General features: G+C 44.8%; 2 protein-coding genes across 2 annotated transcripts in view; one reads left to right on the forward strand and one right to left on the reverse strand.

Annotated features, from left to right (window-relative positions):
• syn3 (synapsin III) overlaps nt 1–23,646 on the reverse strand; it is a 96,610-nt gene that overhangs the window by 37,395 nt on the left and 35,569 nt on the right. Inside the window, exons 5-6 of the mRNA XM_036520506.1 lie at nt 18,685–18,841; nt 18,274–18,363 (exon numbers count right to left, since the gene is read on the reverse strand). Of these exons, the coding sequence (XP_036376399.1) occupies nt 18,274–18,363; nt 18,685–18,841 (247 nt within the window). The remainder of the gene's footprint in view (nt 1–18,273; nt 18,364–18,684; nt 18,842–23,646) is intronic.
• LOC118772204 (metalloproteinase inhibitor 3) lies at nt 1,417–15,772 on the forward strand. Its single transcript, XM_036520507.1, has 5 exons — nt 1,417–1,803; nt 10,396–10,478; nt 11,440–11,551; nt 13,189–13,310; nt 15,562–15,772. Exons 1-5 carry the CDS (start codon nt 1,674–1,676, stop codon nt 15,757–15,759), a joined length of 645 nt encoding a protein of 214 aa, XP_036376400.1. The 5' UTR covers nt 1,417–1,673; the 3' UTR covers nt 15,760–15,772.

Genomic DNA, 23,646 nt, shown 5'->3' on the forward strand with positions numbered 1-23,646 from the left:
CTTATTGGTGATAGGTGTAGTGAGTGGTAGAGGGTGAAAACTATCTCATCTAAGTATATTAAACTGAAGGCAAGCACAGAGAGGCAGATGAGATCATTCTGTTAACTTTATAAATGCTAACATTGTTAGTGTTCGATGGGTCTGGTTACATCTTAGTAAAATGGGATTACTTAGATGTCTGTTACATAACTTACACCACCCTACCCCAGCAACTTAAATCTCCAAAGATCAGCTCCGGGGCGATATCACGGCAGGATTTTCTCAGTTACATAAATATGGCTTAAGCTTAATTTGGCTAATTCACATACTCTTTTTTCAGCCCTACTCAATTTTTGGTTGAATATTCGAGCAATTCAGTTTCTTTTTAATCTCAACAGTTTGTCATTTCCTGTTTTGTCTTGACAAGTTGGCTTGTTAAGTGATAACCTATGTTATGAGTTGCAATCAGTTCTAAAAATCTTGTTAGTCTTTTGAAATGTAACACACGTATGTTGTGCATTTTCCACAACCTGTACCCAAACGTCTCAAAAATACATGACTGCACTGCTTTCATTCAGATATATATATTGCAATCTGATATGAGAGTAAATATTGAACTTGCATGTCTGCAGCGTATAAGGCATTATCATACAGGAACTGGTATCACAGAGAACATGTGTAGGCAGGGGAACACCATGACCTAGTGACCCTGTACAATATGGTCTGCTTTTTTTCAAGCTCTTTTTTTGTTGTGCAAATAACTACTGATTACAAACTTCCTCTGCAACACTGCCCTGGTACTAAGGTGTTTGAATACTCTGTCAATGGACCTGGGTGTGTTTCAAGGAATGCTGTGAAAAAATTGCAAAACCCTCTGTGTCAACATCAATCAGTGCTGTTTTCCCATGGGAGTAACAATGCGGGTTTCCATGGCAAGAGCATGTGTTCTGCCTGAAGGTGCTGGGATTTTTCATTATCACATACTGTAATAAGAACAAGATAACACAGCGCATAGCTACCCAGTGGTACAAATCCAGGAGATGCAGATAAAGAGACAGACAGATAGACAAAGCGACAGTAAACAGACAGGCAGACAGACAGACAGATATATGCAGGTTGTGGTCAGATGGAGATAGAGAGTAGATAAATGAATGCGTGAATAAATAAATACATGAATTAAAAAAAAACTTGCTCCAATATCCCACATACCCTAAAAAAAGAAACATGACATCAGGCCTATGTGGTTATTTATCTAATGAGGAGTTTCCTCTAGTGTTGACTCACTGTGGAATGGCATTGCACTGATAAAACTGAGTCTCCCTACGGAGAGGGGAGGAAAAAAAAACCCATGTTAAAAAAGGGAAAAAAAGAGACAGTCTTCGTTAAGAGACGTCAAGATCTCATGCTGCTGCTATTTAAATGGAATCATCGCGCGTCGTGATTGGCCGTCGTGCAGCTGGGCCGGAGAGGTTGTGGGTGGCGTTCACGTCTCGCGCTCTATATCTAATTTGTGACTCGCGAGCTGGGGAGCAGTGACAGACGAGGCTTGACTGGCGTCGCGAGCTGGTTGGAAGTACGCAGCAGCGCGGAGAGGAAAATCGGAGACGTTTGAGATCTCGGCTGAAACTTTTGATTCTTCATTTCGCGAGGGTTCTTTTTTTCTTCCTTGCGTAGAGGCAGAATTTGCGCTAAATATGCCGTCGTTTAACTACGCGCTTTTCATTCCGCTGACTGTTCTCTGCAGCCTGCAGATCAGGCAGTTTACAGAGGCTTGCTCGTGCGCCTTGTCTCATCCCCAGGATGCTTACTGCAACTCTGACATAGGTAAGGACATTATTACTGTTACGCCACTTTCATATTGTTAAGAGATGTTGCACTGGCATCATCATATCTGTAGAGGCGAATGCGCGTGTTTCAACAATATTGCGAAGTGCGTAGCTATCGTCATGACATAATTGTTTCCATTTTCCGTGGTGTCAAGTCTAAGTAACGGTTTCCTTAGTATTCCGCACACACGTTGTGCTGTAGTGTAGTCTACTATATCTGACGATACTATGAAGCTGTAGTACTAGATACAAAGGCTTTTAACTTACATGACCATGACGGTAGCATGCATTATCTGTTTAAATGAAGACTGGCGTTATGATCTGAAACTGGGAAAAAAAGTTTCATTCTGGAAAATGTGCGCTTTTCTGTACCCCTCGATGTGTCATGTAAAAATTGAGTCTCACAGACTGCAAGTTTGGCAAATAAATTACATTGAAATGAAATCAATTCACCAACAGGCAAGAAATAACTTTGTGTTGCTGTTGATTTTGACAGGGGTAACTGAAAACGCGGCATGTACGAGTATTCAAATAAGCCAAATATTATATTGCTCTCCTTTGAGTGAGGGGAAGAGTTAATGGTATCCATGGAAACCGGTCCCCGCGAGTGTTATGTTTTTCTGGGCAAATGACCACTTGCTGAGCTATAAAACAGAGGCTGTCCAAGTATTTTACTGCGGGTTTAAAGGGGGTGGGTATCGCGTCCATGTGCGGAGCTTGCCCACATCAAGCTTTAAGAGCAGTATTCGGGGATGATTTGTTGGAGCTACAGAAAAAAAATTATAAAATAACTGTAGCAAGTGTAAACGGAGACTTTTAAAAGGAGTTGGTGTGAAACTCAGTTTACTCCATACAGTACATAAGATCTATAAAATTGATTTAAACATGCTGCACTTGCTTGAGCTGTGGTTTATTGTATCTAGGTTGCACGTGTTGGTAATAAAGATTTTAATAAGCTTGTTTTTTTCTATACAGGCAGTGGATCAGAGTAACTCGAGCCAGGGTAGATCTACATAGATCCAGCTGCTGAATGAAGTGTTTGGTATTTTCTACCATAATTCCAGACATATTTTCTCTCAACGCTAATAGCCCCTTCCGTTCTTTGCTCCGATTTTCTTGGCGTGGCTAGAAATGGGGTGCTTTTACGGAGTGAAGTATATTGCTGGGTCATGCCTTAATGCCTTTCCCAAAAATAATAAGCTTGATTTCAGTCTACGTCTTAACAAGGAATGCCTCTAAACCTTCCATTAATAAACATTCCAAACCCTGAAAAACCATTATTTCGGCATTTCAAGGGCTGATGTTACTCGCCTTGGCTGCAGCGAGTCGAAACTCATTTCGAGAGGGAACAAAGCTTTATTTGATAAACCAAAATGACGATTGGAGGCTAGCGGCTCCATCCAGAAGAAAAATGCCGAGTGAAAAAAAGAGGTCAATTCAGATGAATTGGCAGGAGCCGCGGTCAGGAAGCCTGGGCAGGACTCTGAACAGGAGGTGGTTTATACAAAGAACGTTACCTCGGGGAGCGCTGCCTATCTGCTGGGGATTATACAATACCCACAAACAGCGTTATCAGATGCGAGCGCAGAACTGTCGTTACACGGTTGGAAATGGAAATGGTATTGCGGACAGCTGCACGGCAAAAAGAGGAACTCTTTACGTGGGAGTGTTTTGTGTGTGTGTGTGTGTGTGTGTGTGTGTGTGTGTGTGTTTGTGAGGTGCATTTTCAACAAGTGATCCTTGGCCAAACCAGCGAGCCTTGCCTGAGGTACATGGTCAAAGAGGGAATACTGTTTCTTTGGACACCATATGGCGAATCTTATTTATTTCATTTCCCCATACAAATTACTGTACGCACACCACCAAGATGTTCCCAGCCTGTAGTCAGATTCTTACTGCCCATGACTGCTGTGGTACCCTTTGAATATTTGCTCTGCTTTTCCTTGAGATCTAGAGCTGTGGACATAGTAGCAGTTTTTTGTCCGCGCACAACTATGACCCGGTCGTGTTGTGGTCCTGATGCTGAGAAGAAAACACATCCTTGGTTCTGCAAGACAGCCTGGAACCATTTGTGTCTCCTATTCCACTCATGCAAATGCCAAAGAGTGGGACTCCATCTAGCGATCTGGGAGTCCCTTCAATGCACACAGCCCACGGCGACTGAGCCCCATGAGATCCCTATTTCAAGGTCGTCCCTTCCCAAGCTGCTCTGAATACTTGCATTGCACATAGCTGCTTCTCTGTTTTCAGCACCAGGAGCACGCAGGGGAGAGTGCCCGGCTCGTTGCACAGTGAATCATACACGTTTGCATTACAGCAGTGTATATATAATATTCTGAAGGAACAAGAAGCGGCACCTAAGGAATCAGTCAGAAGAAAGATGTAGTGCTATCACTCATTCTACTATATTATCCTATGGTGATATATACAACGCTGGCTATAGAGCCTCAAAAAATGTACATTAACCAGCTTTTGCTGTCATAATCATAGCAGATTACGTGACGTAAGATATGATTTGATGTGACCTAACCCCTTGGAGTACATTTTAAAGCAGAATATATATTCAGACAAGTGGAGTCAGACACTACTTCACAGTGACTTTCCATTCAGTCCCCAAATACTCCAGATAGCCAGACTCTGAAGTGTCTGTTTAGGACTTCAGGCTTTGTATGCTGAAAGTGCTGGGCATATTATCATTAATTTCCCCTTGTTTAAAACAGACCTTACAGCGTCACCATATTCAAGTGGTCGCCCTTTTTTGGCAAGGATTTGCCAATAATAGTCCAGCACCGCAGTGTCAGCCAAGAGTGAGTGGAGCTGGACTGATTTAGTTTGCTGATAATTGAGCTGGAGGGTGAATCACAATGTTGACTTGGCAGCACTTTGTGTAATGATTGATGTATTACAGATTGTTTGCTTTTCAGCATGGACGAAACAAGCGAACCAAAACTTTCACAACGTATTCTTTCTGAATCTAGTGGCGCAGCATTTCCACCTGTTTGCTTTTCTCTTGTGTGACTGCAGTACGCATTCACTAAATAATTATACTGTTGTCATAGGTTTTTAGTTGTTGAGTGAGTTGAGTGCTTTGGAAATAAATGTCTTGCTAAATGAGGAACTGGTACTACGTGAGGAAATGATGCAACAGTAGAAATAAAAATATACTGCTGGAAATGAAAATTGTTGCCTCCTAGCAACCCAAGGACATTTCTGTAACCAAATGTTTTTCCTTCAGCAGCACAACACTGTTAAACAGGGAATTTATGGCAAATGTAGTCATTGGACATACACTCCCCATATAAACCTCTCTGCATGCCTGGACAGCAGCTCACACTTTGCCTGATGCTCACTTTGGTGCAATTTTGTGCAGAACAGCGTTTAATAAAACAGGTCATTCACCCAGAGGGGAGGGCTGTTTTTTTCCCCCAAAAGTTTTTTTGTGCATCAGATTAGCGTCTGCTTAAACTGCGCTCTGGGTTAAGGTCCAACGGCTGACGCTAAGCTCATTCTGGCAGATCAAGCCTGCCCGATCAACGCAGACGTGGGAGGTAGCTCTATCCGACTGTACCAAGCGAGCGAGTCTCAGCACCGTTCCACGGCAGGAGATTAGCCCACCGTTCATTAAAGGGGACCCTGTGTGCCGCGCGGTGCACTCCTGTGGCTGGCCGCAGCGCCGCGGAGGATCAGAGCTTGTTATCGGGCCTCCCTCCGATGCTAAGTGGCTCGGTTAAACGGATGCAGGCCCACAGACTCACACAGCGAGGGGAGTGGGCAAAAGTGAGCCTGATACCCAGCAAGGAACCCTCCTCGAACACACACAGACACACACACGCACGCACGCACACACACACACACACACACACACACACACACACACACACACACACACACGCACACACGCACGCACACACGCACGCACACACGCACACACACACACACACACACACACACACACACACAGCCACACTCCCCCTTAAATGCACAAGCCGGTGGAGAGCGGAATGAGAGTCCCTCACTTGTGCCAGGCTGCTGAGATAATGCTGAACATAAGAGAATGCAGAAGCACAAAGCAGCTCATTGTTTTTAGATGGCCGTAGTTCCCGTGCCTTTGAGGGCCCTCCGAGCACAGCGAGGACAACCAGAAGCAGGGAAGCTGAAGAGCCTAACGGGAGGTGCTGAGGAACAGGTCCTGTGTACCTGTAGCCAGAACAAGGCGACACAAATCGCGTACCAGTCCCCGCTGGTGACCTGTACGCATCACGTGGTGCCAGGCGTGGCGGGAGGCGGCCGGCTCCAGCTGACGCGCAGCGGGCATTCTCCTTTTCACTCCCTTTCAGAGCCAGTCCTAACTTGGCCGACGTGCTGGGACAGACTGTAGGCTTGCCACTGGCTGTTTGCTGGTGCCTTTCAGAAGCGCAAGTCACTGTTTTAGAGTGGACAGGGTCTGGGTTGCCAGCGTTGTCACTGCGAAGATCACACCCCGCAGACCTGGCTTACCAGCCTCACTTGGGCCTCTCGCATGTGTCTGTTAAATGGGCCAATGGGTCAAACCGCGTGAGCTTTCTGGCCGGCGCTACATGTCAGTATGCACCAGCACAGTAGGCACGCTACCATATCCATTTTTACACTGCATACACAGGCACATTATCAGTGCCTAAGAGTCCGTAGAACTCAAGCTGCCGGATTTAGATAGAGCCGCGCTTGTTCATTTGGCCAGCCAGCTGTAAGCATCTCCCTATTCAGGTCAAGAGTAGCCGAGCGGATGGGCGCGGGTGTAATGTACTTTCGGCGTACGCGCCGTCGTTCGAGTGGGCCCCTTGGCGAGAGTGCCGTATGGAGTCTCGCACCGTTCCCACAGAGCGCCGCCCGCGGGCGCATCTGCGGTAATCTCCACGCCCACCGCCAGGCGCTGCCCACCTCGCACTTCAAAAGCACGCCAACCGGTACACGAGCAAAATATGCAAAGCGAGTTAACGCAGAGAGAAGCAGAACATTCGCATCGAGAGGCCCTGCTCCCATAATCCTCCTCACCTCCCGGCTGCAGTCTCTGCAAAGGCGTGGGCTTTTTTGTGCGTTCAGAGTGCCCCAGTTGCATTTTAGCCTGGAGTGTCCCATACAGTTTTTCAAAGAAGAGGAAGGGAAAAAAGGCTTAGCGTGTTATCATAAATCACTGCATCATCTGTCAGGAATGAGCCTTTGAGCATTCAAGTGGCTTTCAGATAAGTCAAAAAAATGCAATGTGTATTAAGTGACATTTCTGTTTTACCCTTGATTACCTGCAATCTTTCTTTTCTACCTCACACTGGCTGTATGTCAGTCCACTAAAAAGTGAGTAAATATATCAGAAAGAGAAGTGTAGCACCTGCCATGGCAACTGGCTTTGGCTTATGAGCTGTCACCACAGCCAGACAAGCTCTTATGGAAGTGTAGACACAGGTACTCACTGCTGGGGAGTACACTGCTCTCAAAGTGACTTTGCCCTTGGGTGGTAAGGAAAACATCAGCTGCAGTGCTGAGCGTTAGTGATTAGTTATGTAAGTGTTCAGGTTTTTGCCAATTTGATTTTAAGATCTGAGCTTGGTACAGAGGTGCTTCTCAAGCAGGGCTCTGTAATCATGAATAACCATGCATGCAGAGTTAAGCTAGGAGAACTTGTCCTTGGTTATAACAGAGTTCAAAAGGTTATGCAAATCAGTGACAGAAATCCAGGAACACAAGTATCTGTGCTATTTCACACATTCCTTCACCAATGACATCATCGCCGTCCAATTAGAGACAGTGCAACTAACTCGTACCAATCATTCCTCATAATTTAGATATGGGATGACATAACCCTTGACCCTGCCTTTAACATCATCATATAAGGCCAAGCCAGTGATGAACATTTATGACTGCAGAGAAATATTTGGCCACAGACACACAATACATTGCTATACATACATGCTACACTAGTTATTAGTTCATTAGCTATTAGTTTTGGCTCACTGACTCCAGAGATAGGTGGAAACAAGTGAAGACACACAGTTGGATGTTACTGAAACAAATTAACGATGAATGTTGATATATGAAACTAGAGAAAATAAGCTAGGCTGTATTTTTAATATTGCAGTAGGGTGAACATTTAAGGTCATGTTACACCCATAGACAAGGCATTTCACATAACGTAGAGCACACACATAACATTAGAACCGACATAAATAAATCAGACTGCAATGGAGCATCTTACTAATCTTATGAGTTTCATTTTCAAGATGGCCAAATTCTGTTTTTTTTTTTCTTTAACACACCAAGCACTATATGCAGAAACCACATGATTTACAGTAACCACTCTTCACATCCCGCCTTCATTTTATGTAACTCACATTATGGCAGTTGGCGTGCATTAAATTACATGGCCAAGCAAACTACTTGATTCCGATTTGAAGTGCTGGACTCAGTTTGAAAAGGGAAATTCCATTTCCAGGGGTCAATTCTGCAATTCCGTAGTTGATTCCATGGAATTCTAAAAGCAGGGGGCCCTAGTTATAATGTTCTCTTCAAGTATCCACAGCTGTAAAGAGCTCAAAGGCATATCATTCCATTTTAAAATAAGCGCTATCATATTTTACAGCACATTGTTCAGTTAGCAACTGAGGTGCTGAATGACGCTTAGGTTTTATATTCTCATTGAAGAAAAAAAAATGCTTGGGAACATGCCTTCAGTTGCCTCCATAAAGAGCTCAGAAAGCAGTAAAAGTCAATGAAGACCTGTTAGAGACACTAGAACCTTCTGTCTGCATCTGGAAGAAAGCACGCCTTTTGACTTGCTCAGGAATGCAAGTCCCACATAATTCGGGGAAGGAAATTCCACACGCAGAACAAACAGCCAGATTTGCTCCTGACTGAGGCTGCCCTGAGTGAAGGAAGCAGGTGAACTTCACGCTCGGCTGCATCTCAATGCAAAAGCGCTCCCTCAAGTCGAACCCTGATACAGGTACTCTGGGGAAGACCCATTCACGGGTCTTAATGAGGCTTCTCTAGTAAGCTGATCCTCATCAGTGTGCCAGCTCACTTTGAATGGAACGAACACAAGGTAAAGTGAATCCAAAATCCGGCCCATGATAGTAATCTTGTCTGGGACACCGCCATGAATCTTGTGTAAATTTTATTATGAGTCCTGCTTTCGATGACCCCCAAAGGGGTCAGAGTGTATTGCAGGAAAATGCTGCATGTCTGTGTCTGTGATTTTAGAGTGTAATGCCAAGGGCAGAAGAAAGAAGTGGTTTTTTTGTATAGAAATATATTTGTGCTGTACGTACATAACCAGCTTGCTTCCTGTGTTATAAATTTAGTAAATGATGAAATTCCCCTGAAGCTTTCAAGAACAAGGAAGCCACTGGGGCAAAACAAATGATGTTAAAATCAGATGAATAAAATGTCCAGAGCTCAGGCATAGCTGGCCAGGGGCCTTCTGTCTGGTTCAAGGTAGACTGTAAGAAAGTAGTATACTGCATACGTTTACAGAAATTTTCATATGATTTATGAATACGCTGTCAAATATTTTTTTAAATGTACATTTATAGTACATTTAACTGTATTTTATATAATACTATACATGCATATAGTTACATCCATGAAAATAGAAAATATTGATGTGCTGCATTTTATCACAAATACAAAAAATACATTAATTTCATTGTACACTGGCCGGGAAGGTCACAGCGTTACAGTGCTGAATGACCTGTTGCATTGTGGGAATTCTTTCACTTGTTAATGGAACATTGTATTGGTGACAGTCACAACAGCTTGTTAGGAGACAGACTTATGATCTGGGCCCCTCCGGTGCCCTCATAAACGGCTGTGGAGCACCAGTTGCCTGGGGCAAGGAGCTGAGTTATGATGCTGTGAAACAGCCTCAGTGCATCTCTAAAAATGCTCCCATTCTATGGTACTGTGCCACAGCGTTTGGCAGAGGACCCCAGCAGACGCCATCCCCCGCATTGCATTGCCATGGGATGTCAGCCCAAATAGAGAGCTCTGGGACAAAAGCATGGCTGTTTACTTCACTGAAATTGCCACCTTAAACAGAGCCTCTGAAAAACATTTTATAATGGTTCTTGGGATCTGCTTTTTGATGACTCAAACTTGGCTGTGAGGGGCCACAATCTAGAAGGTTTCCCAGCTGTCTTTAAAGCCATAATACGCGGAGAGAGAAGCCTTGAAGGGCAATTGGCTGAATGGGGGTGTTGGTTTGGTGATTAACGGGGTGGCGATATGGGGTTGAATGGGGTGGTGATTTGTTGGAAACTGTACGGCGATTTGGAGTTCAGTTGGATGGGGATTTCATGTTGAATAGGGTGAAGATTTGGTGTGGAACGGTGTGGAGATTTGGCACTGATTTGGATGAAGATTTGGTATTGAAGAGGGTGGTGATTTGGTGTCCCACAGGTTGAGGTTTGAGGCTCCCTGCTCAATGTTGGACTCAGTGCACCCGTTCTACTAAGTACACTCTCCTCTCATCAGACTCACTGCAGCCGTTTACGGGTTAAATGTGCCTGAGATGAAAAACAGCACTAACTTAAGCGAATGTGTGTCTGTTTTTTGTCCCCAGTGATCCGGGCCAAGGTGGTTGGGAAGAAGCTCCTGAAGGATGGGCCCTTTGGCACGATGCGTTACACCATCAAACAGATGAAAGTAAGCCCAGAACCACGTCCCACAGCGCATGCACTCTCTTCACAACAACACATCCAGACATCCAGAGGCTAAGTAGAATCCTGCTGTAAAAAGTCTGAAAATAATCTCACGCTACAGTGTGAAGCAGCTCTGACGCATACAGCTAAGAGGCCTTAATGTGCAGAGACTCAATTTAATGTGACTTGTGGTCATTTTAAAAACTGTGCACGTGGGTGACAAAATGCATAATGCCATTTTGTGATTTCTGTGCACTCTTGTCTGCAGCTGTGATGCTAATGTCTGTAGACTGGTTTACAGAGATTCACTGAGATTCTCAGATTCAATCACACGCATTCATTTTTAAACTTGGATTCACTGCTGGAGTCTTGTATTTTTTTTATGTTCTTTTGTAGTTTTGATCCTCACAACACAGTTTTGCCAAGTTTTTAACATTCCATGGGAAATCTGTAAATATGCATTTCCTGCTGCTTCAGAGTAAATAATCTGTGACAGACTGGGATGTACAAACTAAAACACAAACATTTATCTTACCCACTTAATGTTTTCTTCCATTTTTTAGTAATCAATGGGCAAGTGTAGTTCAGCAGGGAATGTTTGCGCCCAGCCAGCCTTTCACAGCACACTTACATAACGCAATTATATCATTTTTCAGGCCCTTTGTGCCCATACAAGCCACTTCCTCTTGTTGATTTAGATTTTGGATGTCGGATGTTTGGTTTATAACTTTATCAGTTATAATATCACAAAACTCTGGTCTTAGCAACACAGTAAAGCACTGTTTTTTTGCTTTTTACCTCACCAAAACCTAGCAGACTACCATGCCTTGTCATGCCTGAATTTGCATATAAGGTTCTAACATGACCTGCTGTGCGTATACATGTTTCTAATATGGTGTGTCAGACACATTCTGCAGATTTCCATGAACATGCTTCTGATACAGAATTTCTGATGTGTTTTGCAGATGTACAAAGGCTTCAACAAAATGCAGCACGTTCAGCACATCTACACCGACGCCTCTGAGAGCCTATGCGGTGTCAAGTTTGACATAAACAAGTACCAGTACCTTATCACCGGTAAGTCGCGGTGCCATAATTGCAATGAACAGAGCTCATTTGCATTAATAAAAACAGAGATGGAGGGCCACGGAATCCTCCGCCATGCCGGGGTGTTCCATTGACCTTGGGGACTTATGAGGCTGCTGTCTAATAGCTGAATGTTTAAAAGAGACTAAAATCCCAGTCTGTCACCTAGCGCCAAGGTCTCAGAGGTCGGGCAACCTGTCGCATGTAAACCAACGGTCCCCTAAAGGAGGACAACTGCTGCAGTGTGTTACCACTGCACTGAAAATTGTGTATTTCCGAGGGGGGTTGAGATTACTCCATTTTGGCGAAAGGCGCCCAGCAGGAACCTCCAGCGAGGCCTGCTGGGTTAATTTGCAGCTCGCTCCCCGCACGCACCGCCACAAAGGCAGCGGCGCCACCGGCCGCCCCAGCTCATTTTCAGTTCCCCTGGGGGGCGTCTCCACCACGGCGACACAAACTTTCCCGCTATTTATAACTTCCCAGGCACTACTGCGCGAGGGGCCTTGGCTTCGGACAAGGAGAGAAGTTTCTAGGAGCAATTTCCTCTGTTTCAGAGGAAAAAAAAAAAAAGAGTATTATTTCCCTTTGCGCTTCATGATGCTAATGATTCATGATTCAGCAAGACAAGCTGGAAAGCCTGCCAGGGGCGTTCACTGATTCTGGTGTTTTTAATTGGGATACCCACACACCGCTGGCAGGCCCTCTTAAACATATCTTTGTAAAAAATCTGAACCCGTTTACTTGCCAGCAGGGTAGAAGTTTGTCACCGTGGAAACCGCCCCGGCGGACACGCTGCCGTTAATCGCAGCTCGGTATCGGCGATGCGAGCGCCATCCTGCTCCGGTTGGATTCTATAATTGGGTCTCGTCCCCCCGGGCTGAGGATGCGGGAGTCCTTATGGGGCTTTAAATACACCCCGTCTTGCGAGAGCAACTTCAGAAATTCTCTTTGATCAATCAGAGCACAGGGGGCTGATTAAGCCCATCAGAGATGCGGCTTATGGAAGTCCTCTGATAACTTTCTTTTCATGTCCGCCCGCGGCTGAGTAATCCTTAGGAAAAGCGGCCCGCCGTGTGCATTACAACCATGGTGTGATACGTGTGCATCGGAATGCCATACCCAACTATGTTTAGCGTGCAGCCGCGCACCTGTTTTGGGGGCTTGACTTCGGTAGTAAGCCGTGAGGGGCTAGTCACTATAAATAGAGTCCATTTGACTTCTGGACATTTAGAAATGGGATGCTGGCTGAATACGCGCTCGCAGCTCTAGATTGACTTGCCGCACTTGAAAAAGCATTGAAATCTTTGAACTGCTGTGTTTGTGTGCGTACACACTGGTGGAGCAATCATGGTATTGATGTCTGCTCCGTTCCCTTAGTGATATTTTTAATTAGGATAAGATAACAGGATCTCTCTAATCAGGCCTTGTGTAAACAGCATGAAAATCATCAGGGCTGTGAAGTGAATTTTTACATCTTCCACCATTTCCTTCAGTTCTTTTAAATAAATATCTTGGGTTTTTTTGAACTTGTGAAATTCTCCTGTGCTGGATCGAGCGCCCTCCCCAGCGAAGGCTCGCACTGTGTCTGACGGCCCGCTCCCCCCATTCCCCCCCCCCCCCCCCCGCAGGTCGCGTGTACGACGGCAAGGTCTACACCGGGCTCTGCAACTTCAACGAGAAGTGGGAGCGCCTGACCCTGTCCCAGAAGAAGGGGATCAACCACCGCTACCAGCTGGGCTGTAACTGCAGGGTGAGTGGTGGCCAGTGTGCCCGGAAAGGGGGCAAGCGCCGCAATCGCGGCACCAAGAGGACCAGGGCCAGAGAGAACACCCTGCTCAAGCACATGATCCTCCGATAGACCGCACCTGAGGAAAACACCCACTGCAGTTACTGTGCCTGTAACCCCCATTTTTTACTGCTGACGACCCAGGCTACGCAAAGAACTCAGCAATACATTACAGACTCCAACAGCCCTCTAACAGAGTAGAACCAGAGCAAGAGGGACAGGGTACAATTATATACAGTACCGTCTCCTCTACAGCTACAAAACATTTACTCCTAATTGCCTGTACATTTTAATTTGTATTTTGGGTACTTCTGAGAAGTTATACTGTATTTATGGTAAAGTAAGTGAAGTAGGTTTTTCCGATCACCAGCTCCATCACTACATATCACAAAGCATACACAGCTACAGCTATCCTTCGACAGTAAAGCAGAACCAAGACCAGATTTAAACGAAAGCCAACATGCTGTAGGAAACATGGTTCATTTCACTTCGACAGCGAGTATGTATATATTGTGCATACACAGAGAGAAAATGGACGAGCGCAGACTGGAAGAGAGGGACGGGGAAAATAACTTATATATAATTTTTCAGGATTCATAAAAGTATCCCTTTAGTCCAGCATTCCGTTCTGTGCAACCTCAAGCAGGCTCCTTTATGTACAACCTGCTCCCATAGACACTTGTCAGCAATCATAAATATTCCACTCTGCAGCACAGCTGCAAACATCTGGTCCTGCGATTGGCTCCGTCGCAAAGATAAGTGCACCGCCAGATGCAATCCATTCCACAGACAGGGCCCTGGGGCTGTATCCAAGGGGCTTAAGAGTGTTTTGGAAGGAGAGGCATTCTTGCAGGCTGACAGATACCATTACGGTGGGTTATAACTAAACAAAGCAGATATCATTAGGCCTTTTTGTTGCCTTCCAATCTAAACATTGAGGTTTTTTTATACATTTTAATATTATATTAACCCTTCCTTACTCAAACTGCGGCAAGGCTTTTTTTTGCCTCTCCATACAAGACGAGAAACAAATTCTTCTCCTGCAGGTGTCTCAACAGCAGGCAAACAGACATGAGAAGCAGCAACTTGTTGCTGAAACGTACGCACAGCTTTGCGTGCCCTCATGCAACGCTACTCTACCTGTCTGAGAGCTTTGTGAAGTGGCTGTGAACACAGATCGCAACGGCTCCAGATTAAAGGGTTGACCGAATGGGCCAATCGCAAAAACTCACTGAAAGGATAGCTGTCTTCTCACTCACCTGACACATTCCCCTTTCAGAAACAAAAAATAAAATAAAATAATACAACAACATGACAAAACAGGCATTTGCATGGCATTCACATCTTTCAAGGTTCAGGAAGAACATTGCAGCATTTCCCCACACGTGAATGTTTCTTTTTCCATAGTTTCTGATGTCTGAGACAAAACACTTATTGCATAACCCATGTTTCTGGTGTTCTTTGCTGTTGTTGTTTTTTTCTTCATGCTTGTTGTCACTTGCAGCTCTTGCCAAAATGCCAGTTTTACCTCCTCTAAAACACACTTACTGTTTATTCATCAAAACTGGATTTATTTTCATTAAAGCTATATTTGATACAAGGCCATAACTGTGGTCTGTGATTTCACAGTATACAGGCCTACATATGAACATAACTCATAAGTGTGTTCACACTCAACTAGAAAACAAAGTTTTAAAACTAATAGGACACCATGATTATTCATATAATTTTGTTGGGAGTTCGGTTTTATTTTTAGACTGAACCCCAAGGAAATTTAGGAACAAAAAATATGAACGTTTGACACTGCTCTGTGCAGAAAAATGGGAGTTATCTTAATGTATCACTTATCTGCAAAATTGCACATTTGCCTGGAACATAGCTTTAAATATTACCAGTTTTATGCTTTTAAAAACAACCAAAGACAAAGCTATAGAAGAGTATGAATTACTGCATCAAGATAGTAGCTCATCTGTGCCTTTCAGAAAATTAAATCTATAAATTCAGTAAAAGTACAGTTAATCCAAAGGTAAATGTGTAGTGCTATAAACCCGCCTTTAGGCTGTGATTAGCGGTTTTCACCGTTAATGGAGACCTACAGAAATGCATTGCTTCTGCCTCTCTAAAAGCTACATCTGTGCTGCTCTCTGTGTTCATTGTTACTGCTGTTCTCCTTTGGCTCCAGGCTTTATCTGTAGTGTTGCTTATGTGTTTGTAGATTAAGCCCTGCCACTACCTGCCCTGCTTTGTGACTTCAAAGAACGAGTGCTTGTGGACGGACATGCTTTCATACTTTGGATACCCCGGGTACCAGTCCAGACACTATGCCTGTATCCAGCAAAAGGAGGGCTACTGCAGCTGGTACCGAGGAATGTCGTCCCGCGACAAAACCACCATCAATGCCACTGACCCCTGAACGTACCCCCCCCCCCCCCCCCCCCCCAACAACTGCCCCCATCCCAAATCCCCATAGAGCACTATAGGACTCTTTACTGTAACCCTGACGACCATGCCATGACAAACTAGTGCCTGTCTCTTCACAGTGGTAGCACTTCAGACGTAAACAATACTTTTTTTTTTGCCATGCTGTGTATTTTGTTTCTAAGGACCCCACAAGCACACACACGTATACACACACACACACACACACACACAGACACACAACCCTTTATTAATGGACAAAAAAAAAAAAAAATGGAACCTCTTACAATTCCTGAACCCAAAGAGTCTGGTAAAGCTCTAGCATGCTGTGGACGTAGTGAAGCGCTTTCTAAAAACGCAAGAGCTTTATAATCACAGAAGCTTTGCTCTTTCACAAACTGTGAGGCGCTGCTTTTCACTACTACAGTTAAAGCAATAAGTAACTGCCGAAAACCGTCCGACTGCGTGCGAGGCAAGGGGCGGTGACATTCACATGGTTTCAGAAGCGGCCAGCTTCGAGTGCCAACATTAAGCGTTTGTTAATCCACAGTTATGCACAACTATAACACAAACTATGATCAGTAAGAGGACAATGCTCATTTAAGGTATGCTTCATCAAAATACTGCTTCTTGATCAAGTCACCTGGGTATTTTATGTCAAAGTATTGGTATTTAAAATTATTTTGAATTATATAGAACGTGCATATGTATGTATACACGTGTGTATGTACATGTCCACAATATATACTGTAACATATCTATTTATTGATGATTTTATCGCTGCGTCCCCTACTGTATGTGCTGTAGAGCTCTCCTTTAATTAACCATTGAAAACACACTTAATAACAGTATACTACATATGTACTACCTGGTCAATACGCTGATGTAAAAGCAAAATCAATATGCTGCATGAACACATCATAATAACTAAGAACCCTACAGCACAGACGGAGGGGCTGCGTATGGTATCGGAGAGAAATGGATGCAAACTATTTTGTCTTTCTCATACTCTGTACGCTATATGACGACATAAGCTATGAAATAAATGAAAAGATGACCAGAGAGGTAAAACCAATCCTCCAATAATGTGGACTCATGCGAAAGAAAATCTTTAAAGGAAAAGATCCTAAAACCTTAAAGGGAAAATGACCTGAAACACCATTCGGCCGATTCTCTGTCACCTCCCCACTTTCGTTTCAGTAACGAAGGAAAAACAAAGCAAGAAACATGCTTTATTACAACATGATCATATTTATAATGTCAATTCTGCACTGATCCACCCTCTGCTGATTCTTGTAATGGTACTTCAGTCATCTGTCTTCATGTCTTGGTACTAAAGAGAGGCCATGTTCTGAATTCAAGCTGAGGTTTTGGAGAGAAAACGTTTAATTTTTCTGATCTTTTTGTTTAAAGTATTACGTCTTCTAAAGAACTTATGAAAATAATAATGTTGTCACTAAACTCTTTTCTTTCTTTTTTCCATTGGAGGAGATTCTAGAACCTTCCATTCATTCCTCTGTAGAAACAAGGTTGACACAGTTTGCAGGGCCACTGTTCTTACGGATGAAAAGGCCTACAATCATTTATACAGAAGAAAGAAATCTGCAAAACTGCAGCAAAGTAGCTCATTGGTCCCTAGGTAAAGTGAACTATTTTTCTCATCTAAGGCAAATTTGAAAGTTGTACCTTACAGATATGTCTGACATTACAAATAACATTACATTAAAAACCTGTATTTTTCCACATGTAAGATATAGACTGAGAATCAAAATTATATGGCCCTTGCAAACCAGTGTGGCAACTTGGTTTCAGTTTTGTGGTTCATGTTGTGTAAATAGACTGTCTGCTTAACGCAAGAACAAAAAAATCCCATTCAAATCGATTCCATGTGGGAAAAAATTAGCAGAAGACAGAATGCGGGCAAAGTCTATGTGTATGTGTACATACACTGATTTCTGGGGCAACCATTTCTTGTAGGGGTTAAAGAAATGTTTGACTTTTAATCTCTGTGTTTTATATTTTTATAATAAAGATTTAATGAAAACCGTCAAGGACGTTTCTGGGTATTTTGTTTTAATACGTTTTTTTTCTATTTTGTAGAATAGGACGTATTCGTGTTTATGTATAACGTATGTATAACGTATTATGTAACCTACGTATAACGTTTCGTTGCACATTTGCTTCACACACACACTGATGCAAGGTGACTATCATTGCTGCTGTAATCCACTAAATGGGTGGAGTTTCCTGAGCAAATCAGTGAGTAGCACATCTTGCCAAAGAGTATACACATTTTGTCCAATGAGGGCTTGAAGGTGAAACTTTTGGTCACCAGTCCAGCACCTGGGTCGCTCCTCTAAATCTCCAAAGATTGTGTCCGTATCAACATTTTAATTTGTTATGCAGTTATGGAACTTTGTGAGGTATGTTGGTCCAGTTTTGGAAATGGAAAGTTAAAAAAGGCAACACATTGACATGCTGGTTGGCTATGCAAGCCAACAGCACTCACCATCTGTTTGTGGTTGGGGTAGAAGGTTTGCTCATTCAGAGGGAATTTCTCTGGGCCCAGCGAATGGTAGAGTTTGATCATGTGAGAAAACTGGAAAAGTAAGACAGAGAGGTTGAGTTGGACATCACATAAAAAGCAGGTAAAAGAAGGTCCACACTGACTTGCACCTTGAATAAATACTACACCCAAGCAATCCTACCTAAAACACACTTGCCTAAATTAAACCTGACAAGCTCCGAAATCACTGCAACGCCTCTCGCTCTAAAACGTGTGCGTGAATGGTAATGGCCCCTGCTACAGCCTGACCCTCCCCTGACTTAAGAGGCAGATGTTACAGCTCGCTTTAATTGCCTAAATAAATCAGTCTGAGGTCGGGTTGGGAAGCGTGCTCTGAAAACTTCACTCACTTACCACCCAGGGCTTGCTGCAGAAGTTATAGATGGAGAGGAGCGAGTTCACGCTGGGCACGCCCCCGAACTGCAGCCCAATCACCAGGCTGCGGAAGTCCTCCCCCGGGGTCATGCTGTAGGCGTGCTGGCGAATCAAAATGAAGTCTGGCTTGAAAGACCTCGAGATATAAAACAAGACAGAGGCAAACCCAGAATAAAACCCACCATTCATATATGTTTTTGTTTTTTGGTTACTTTAGCTGGGGGGAAAAAAACAATTTGGAAACAATCAAGTCTTCAAATGAGCCATTACAGCCATGAAGAGCTGGTCAGTCTGACGTCAAATAGGACTGAACTTGAATGTGCCATGAATACGAATGAATGCTAATTCAGCCTATGATTAATTCTCACTAATGTTATCTTGATTGCAATTACACTAACATTTGCAAATGTAAATGTACCTGAAAATGGAACAACATCATGTCTTATAATTATTACATATACTGTAGTATTAGTGTATACGTGTGTACACGCACGTAGGCATACACACACGCACACACACACAGGCATACATAAACACACATATATGATATTACGATATGGGTAAGCCTATCACTTGAAGGAGTATAATTCCCTTCTTCACCCAGGAGAAGAAAAAAATGAGTGTGTCTACAGTAGACACACATGTGAGTGATGACTGACAGTGTGAGAGTTAGGAACAGTGAATTTTACTGACGCTAGGTGGGACCACATGGGCATGGCTCTGTGACACGGTCTACAGTTCATTCTATTGAACAACCAATCACCACTGCCCCTCTCAGGGGAGGGTCATAATGCCACAGAAAATATGAGCTAGTACAAACGGGCATAAAAGTAAATCACTAACTATTACAACCACAGATCTGACAAGATGGCCCTCTCGACGGTGCTGGAATTATATCATGTGTTAGATCACCCTGGGAAACGGCACATTCCCCGCGTCGCAGAACAACAGGGCAATTGTCTCGCAACAGGCACTGGCGCAACTGAAAAGGTCAATTTAACTGATTGTGAATTATGGCGTGCCCGCCGGCTGCGCCTGGCCCGGCCCTTTCCCGCGGACGGCGGCGAAGCGCTAGCCGGGGCGCGCTGCCCTCGCGCTCAGTCTGACGTCTCGCAAAAAAGCAGCTGCTGCTTCTCAGACCAAACGCTTTCTGTCTGTCATCGCATTAACACATTACCTTTCAGCCGACTGTTTACAGAAAAGGGGTGATTATTCCGGGGGAAAGGAAGGTGGGGGGTGAGAGGGGGAAGGGGGGGGGTTGTGGGGGGGGGGGGGGGGGGGGGGGGTGCGCTTGTTTGCGAACTAATCTTTTGGACAATCTGTCTAATTAACACAGCTTAATCTTGCTCATTACAAAGTATTCTGGGAAAGGGGCCAAAAGAGCCAGTGCACTGACCCAGCGGAGATTGGCCAGCGCTGTATCACATCTGCGCTCTGATTAAAAAACCCCCGGCCTGATCCCAGGCAGGTATTTTTGCGGCAGAATGTCAGCTCTTGTGAAGTCATCCGAGGGCCGCCCGTCTCATCCCGTGGCCCCCTCGGCGCTGTTTTGAAGTTCCCGGTCGCCGCGAGTCATTAAGAGCACTCCTCTGATTAAGGGTGGCTCGGAGTCCCGAGCGATTTTACGCTCTTACTCTCAGCCATTACACACGCCAGTGCGCCGTGTTCCTGTTTACGCTCTCCTCCTCTCCCTTTCCCGCCACTTCAAAAGCCATTCTGTTTAGTGGAGATGACTGGGTTTCGCTGTGAAACACGCCTAATCCTCCGGTTTAAAAGCTCCCTTATCGACAGCGCAAGTACATTCCAAGCAGTGACAAGGATCTCAGAGAACAGTGCATTCTGAGAGCGGTAATGTTACGGTTTTTGCAACTCGGACACTTCTGGGTCAGTTTCTGCCCTCTTAACCCTTTGCCTGGCCTCCCCTGAGCCTCTTTCCTGTCTGTAAGTCTGCCCCGTGCTCTCTGAATGAACACAACACTGTAGGTATGAGTCCAGCTGCTAGAACACAAGGTGCTGCACCAAATGCAGAAACAGCCTAGCGCAAACAGAGCTCAACACTTTACAGAGCCTTGGAGGAAGCCAGGGCAGAGGTGCCTGACAAGGTGAGGGAGGCATAATCATGAGGGGGGGGGAGTTAAAAACACAACTGTGCTTTACTGGTGGGCATTTGTCCCTGAAGAATAATGAAGCTAAGTGAGGACGGGCTCCGAAAAGGCCAGTGCAGCAAGGGAGTATTGTACTTCCAGCCTTGTCTATAGACATTCTCTGTCCCCCTAATTTCTGAGCCCGCGGCCAAAGACGTGCAGCGATCTGGCGCTCTGTCCATAGGGTGCACTTACGCGTCTGGGTCCCAGAGGAGCCGGTGACCTCCGACCCCTCTCAGATGTCGAGGCGTAGGTTCTTGCTGATTGGTGGGCGTTGGCAGGGTGTGAACGTGCAGCCTCTGACACAGGCAGCCGGAGCAGAGTGCGTCACCCGTATTGTGCCACCCTCCCCCCCCCCACTCTTCCATCTGGGAGAGGTGCCATCCCGCACCTCCCCGGCCGCGAGCCACTTGCCATTCCAGACTCGGTGCCGCATCGACACACGGGTTACGTAAGGTGGCAAAAAAAAAAAAAAAAACCCCGCGGCCCCCGCGATCCCTAAAACTGCGGCAGACCGCCGTCCAAAAACAGCCGGCGTTTTAAGCCGGAAAAAGGTGGTGTCGCCTTTCTGACCTCTCCAAAGCCCCGCTGTCTGATGAGATATATGGGCGAGGCTTAGCGCATCCAGGCCAAGTGATTAAAGTTAGCAGGGCCCTGTTCCTCGCGCAGCAGTCCACTGTCACCACGCTCTACTCACTCCGCCTGTCCATTTCACTCTTTAGTTTTATCAGCTTTCTGCGTTTTTATTGAGTTACGGTCCCTACAAGCTATTGGTCCTGAGAAAGGAATGAATATGGAAATGTGCCCTTCATGTCTCTCATTAAAACTGCAGTGAAGGATTTGAGAAGGCACTGATAACGGCAGCAAGAGATAGTGGATAACATAAAATGGCCGCATGGGAGACTTCATCCACCTAACACACAGCTACTGATCCTATTAGGGTACCTTCCCAAATGCAATTTCATCACTTTGATAAAAAAAAAAAACCCTTGCTACTGGAAAAGCCACTATGTGGCCAAGGCATCTGTGAGGCAGTATGCATAGGGGATGCACGGTCGCCAAGGGCACGAGTTGCTGTTGCCAAGTCCATTTTGGACACCTGCTGTTGCCCCCGTGAGTACCTAGCTTTGGGAGTGCCTATGAATGTGAATATGATTAAAGGGTAGGTAAACATGAGGAAAAAGTCAGGAGCTACTTTGTGGTCGATCCAGCTTTGTAGCCAGCTGTGCACCACATCCTAACTTTCTTGTCTTGTTCATTCTTTTATTTACTTGCCAAACAGATGCCGTTCTCCAGGGAGATATAGGTTACACTCAATCCATTTATGTAGCTGGATATTCCACTGAAGAGTCTTTGCTTTAAATACTTTGGAGAATGAAATCCTATGATGTAGTGGTCCTGAGAGGTTTGGACAACGCGCCTGCTAACAAATTCATTTTAAGCCCCAGTCGTACACATTAAATAACTGTATGGCAAACGACTGAGAGGGGTTTTTTCTTCAAGAAATCCCTGCGGTTAATGATAATACTAGATGATTGAAACTGCATGGTGCTTTTGAGGGAGCCCCACCTTGCGTTACACCCACCTGGCACAAACGCAGTCTTTGTTTTTCATCCATTAATTCATTCCACATCTTGAACCTTTTCATCGCGTTCTTTAAAAATCTCACTGAGCACAATGAGAGGGTTTTCTCTGCGAAATCCTCCGTGCCCAGTCCACTCTGATTACCAGTGTTTAATCTCCCAAATCTGACTTTCCGTCAACCGAGAGAGTAATCCCATGGGAAAACTTTCATTTGTGTCACGTAACAATTAACCATGCTGAGAATCACGTACAGAGAAACCATGCTCTTCTCCCAGCGGACTGCAGCTTCTGAAGCAAGGCCACAACAGAAACTATTATATATACTGGGCTATATACAGGGTCTACAGCTATTTTTAGAGAATTAGGGGGGCAGAAAGCCATTTTAGAATGTATATTTGAATTCATAAGCACACACTGGCTACCATCTGCACAGAAAACCCTGAGTTTTGGACTGGATGAGAGTGCCAGTGACAGTGGAAAGATCCTAACCAATCACAGCCAGAAAAGTCCATTTTTCAACCCCTCCCCCTCCAACCAAATGCCTCAGATCTCTTACTAAAACAGCACATTTCCAAAATAGAACTTATTCTGAAGCCTATCCTATTATGAATGCCCAGTAGTCATGATGTCCTTACCTTATAAAGCACGGTCGCATTAACTCTTCCCCCTGTTAGTAATCCGTTTCTTTCTCATTTCTGCACATTGTAAAGCGCTGGAGTTGTATTGTGTTTATCAGCGTTTGTGCTGTCTGTGTTTGCATTGACATGGTTTTTAATCTGGTTTATTGCTTCACGCTGTTATTGCATTTGGTGTGCGAGCGAGCACAGAAATTCCTAGCAACTTCGGTTTATGTGACAATAAAGTTATTGAGCGGAATTGAATTCGTGCCATTAGTTTTGTCTCTGAAAGAGAGGGTGGGCTATTTCTGGATAGGGGCGGTCAGCCTCGGCCCGCAGGAGACCCGGTCCAATCTCAGATTGCGGGCGGCAACATCGCAACGTCTGCCAGCAGAGACCTTTGGTTTGGCTCAGGCCCAGCCTGCAATATTCGGCCAAAGAATACGCAGAGCAATACAACACAAGTGATCCCTCCCTGGGCAGGAAATGGGACTCTTAGGACTTAGACCAGCACAGCTATCAGAATATTGCCCAATTAAAAAAAAGGGCATCAGGCTTCTAACCACGCCCCCCTCCGTGTATATTTTCATTAGAGC

This window comes from Megalops cyprinoides, chromosome 25 (genome assembly GCF_013368585.1).
Source record: "Megalops cyprinoides isolate fMegCyp1 chromosome 25, fMegCyp1.pri, whole genome shotgun sequence".
NCBI classification, from domain to species: domain Eukaryota; kingdom Metazoa; phylum Chordata; class Actinopteri; order Elopiformes; family Megalopidae; genus Megalops; species Megalops cyprinoides.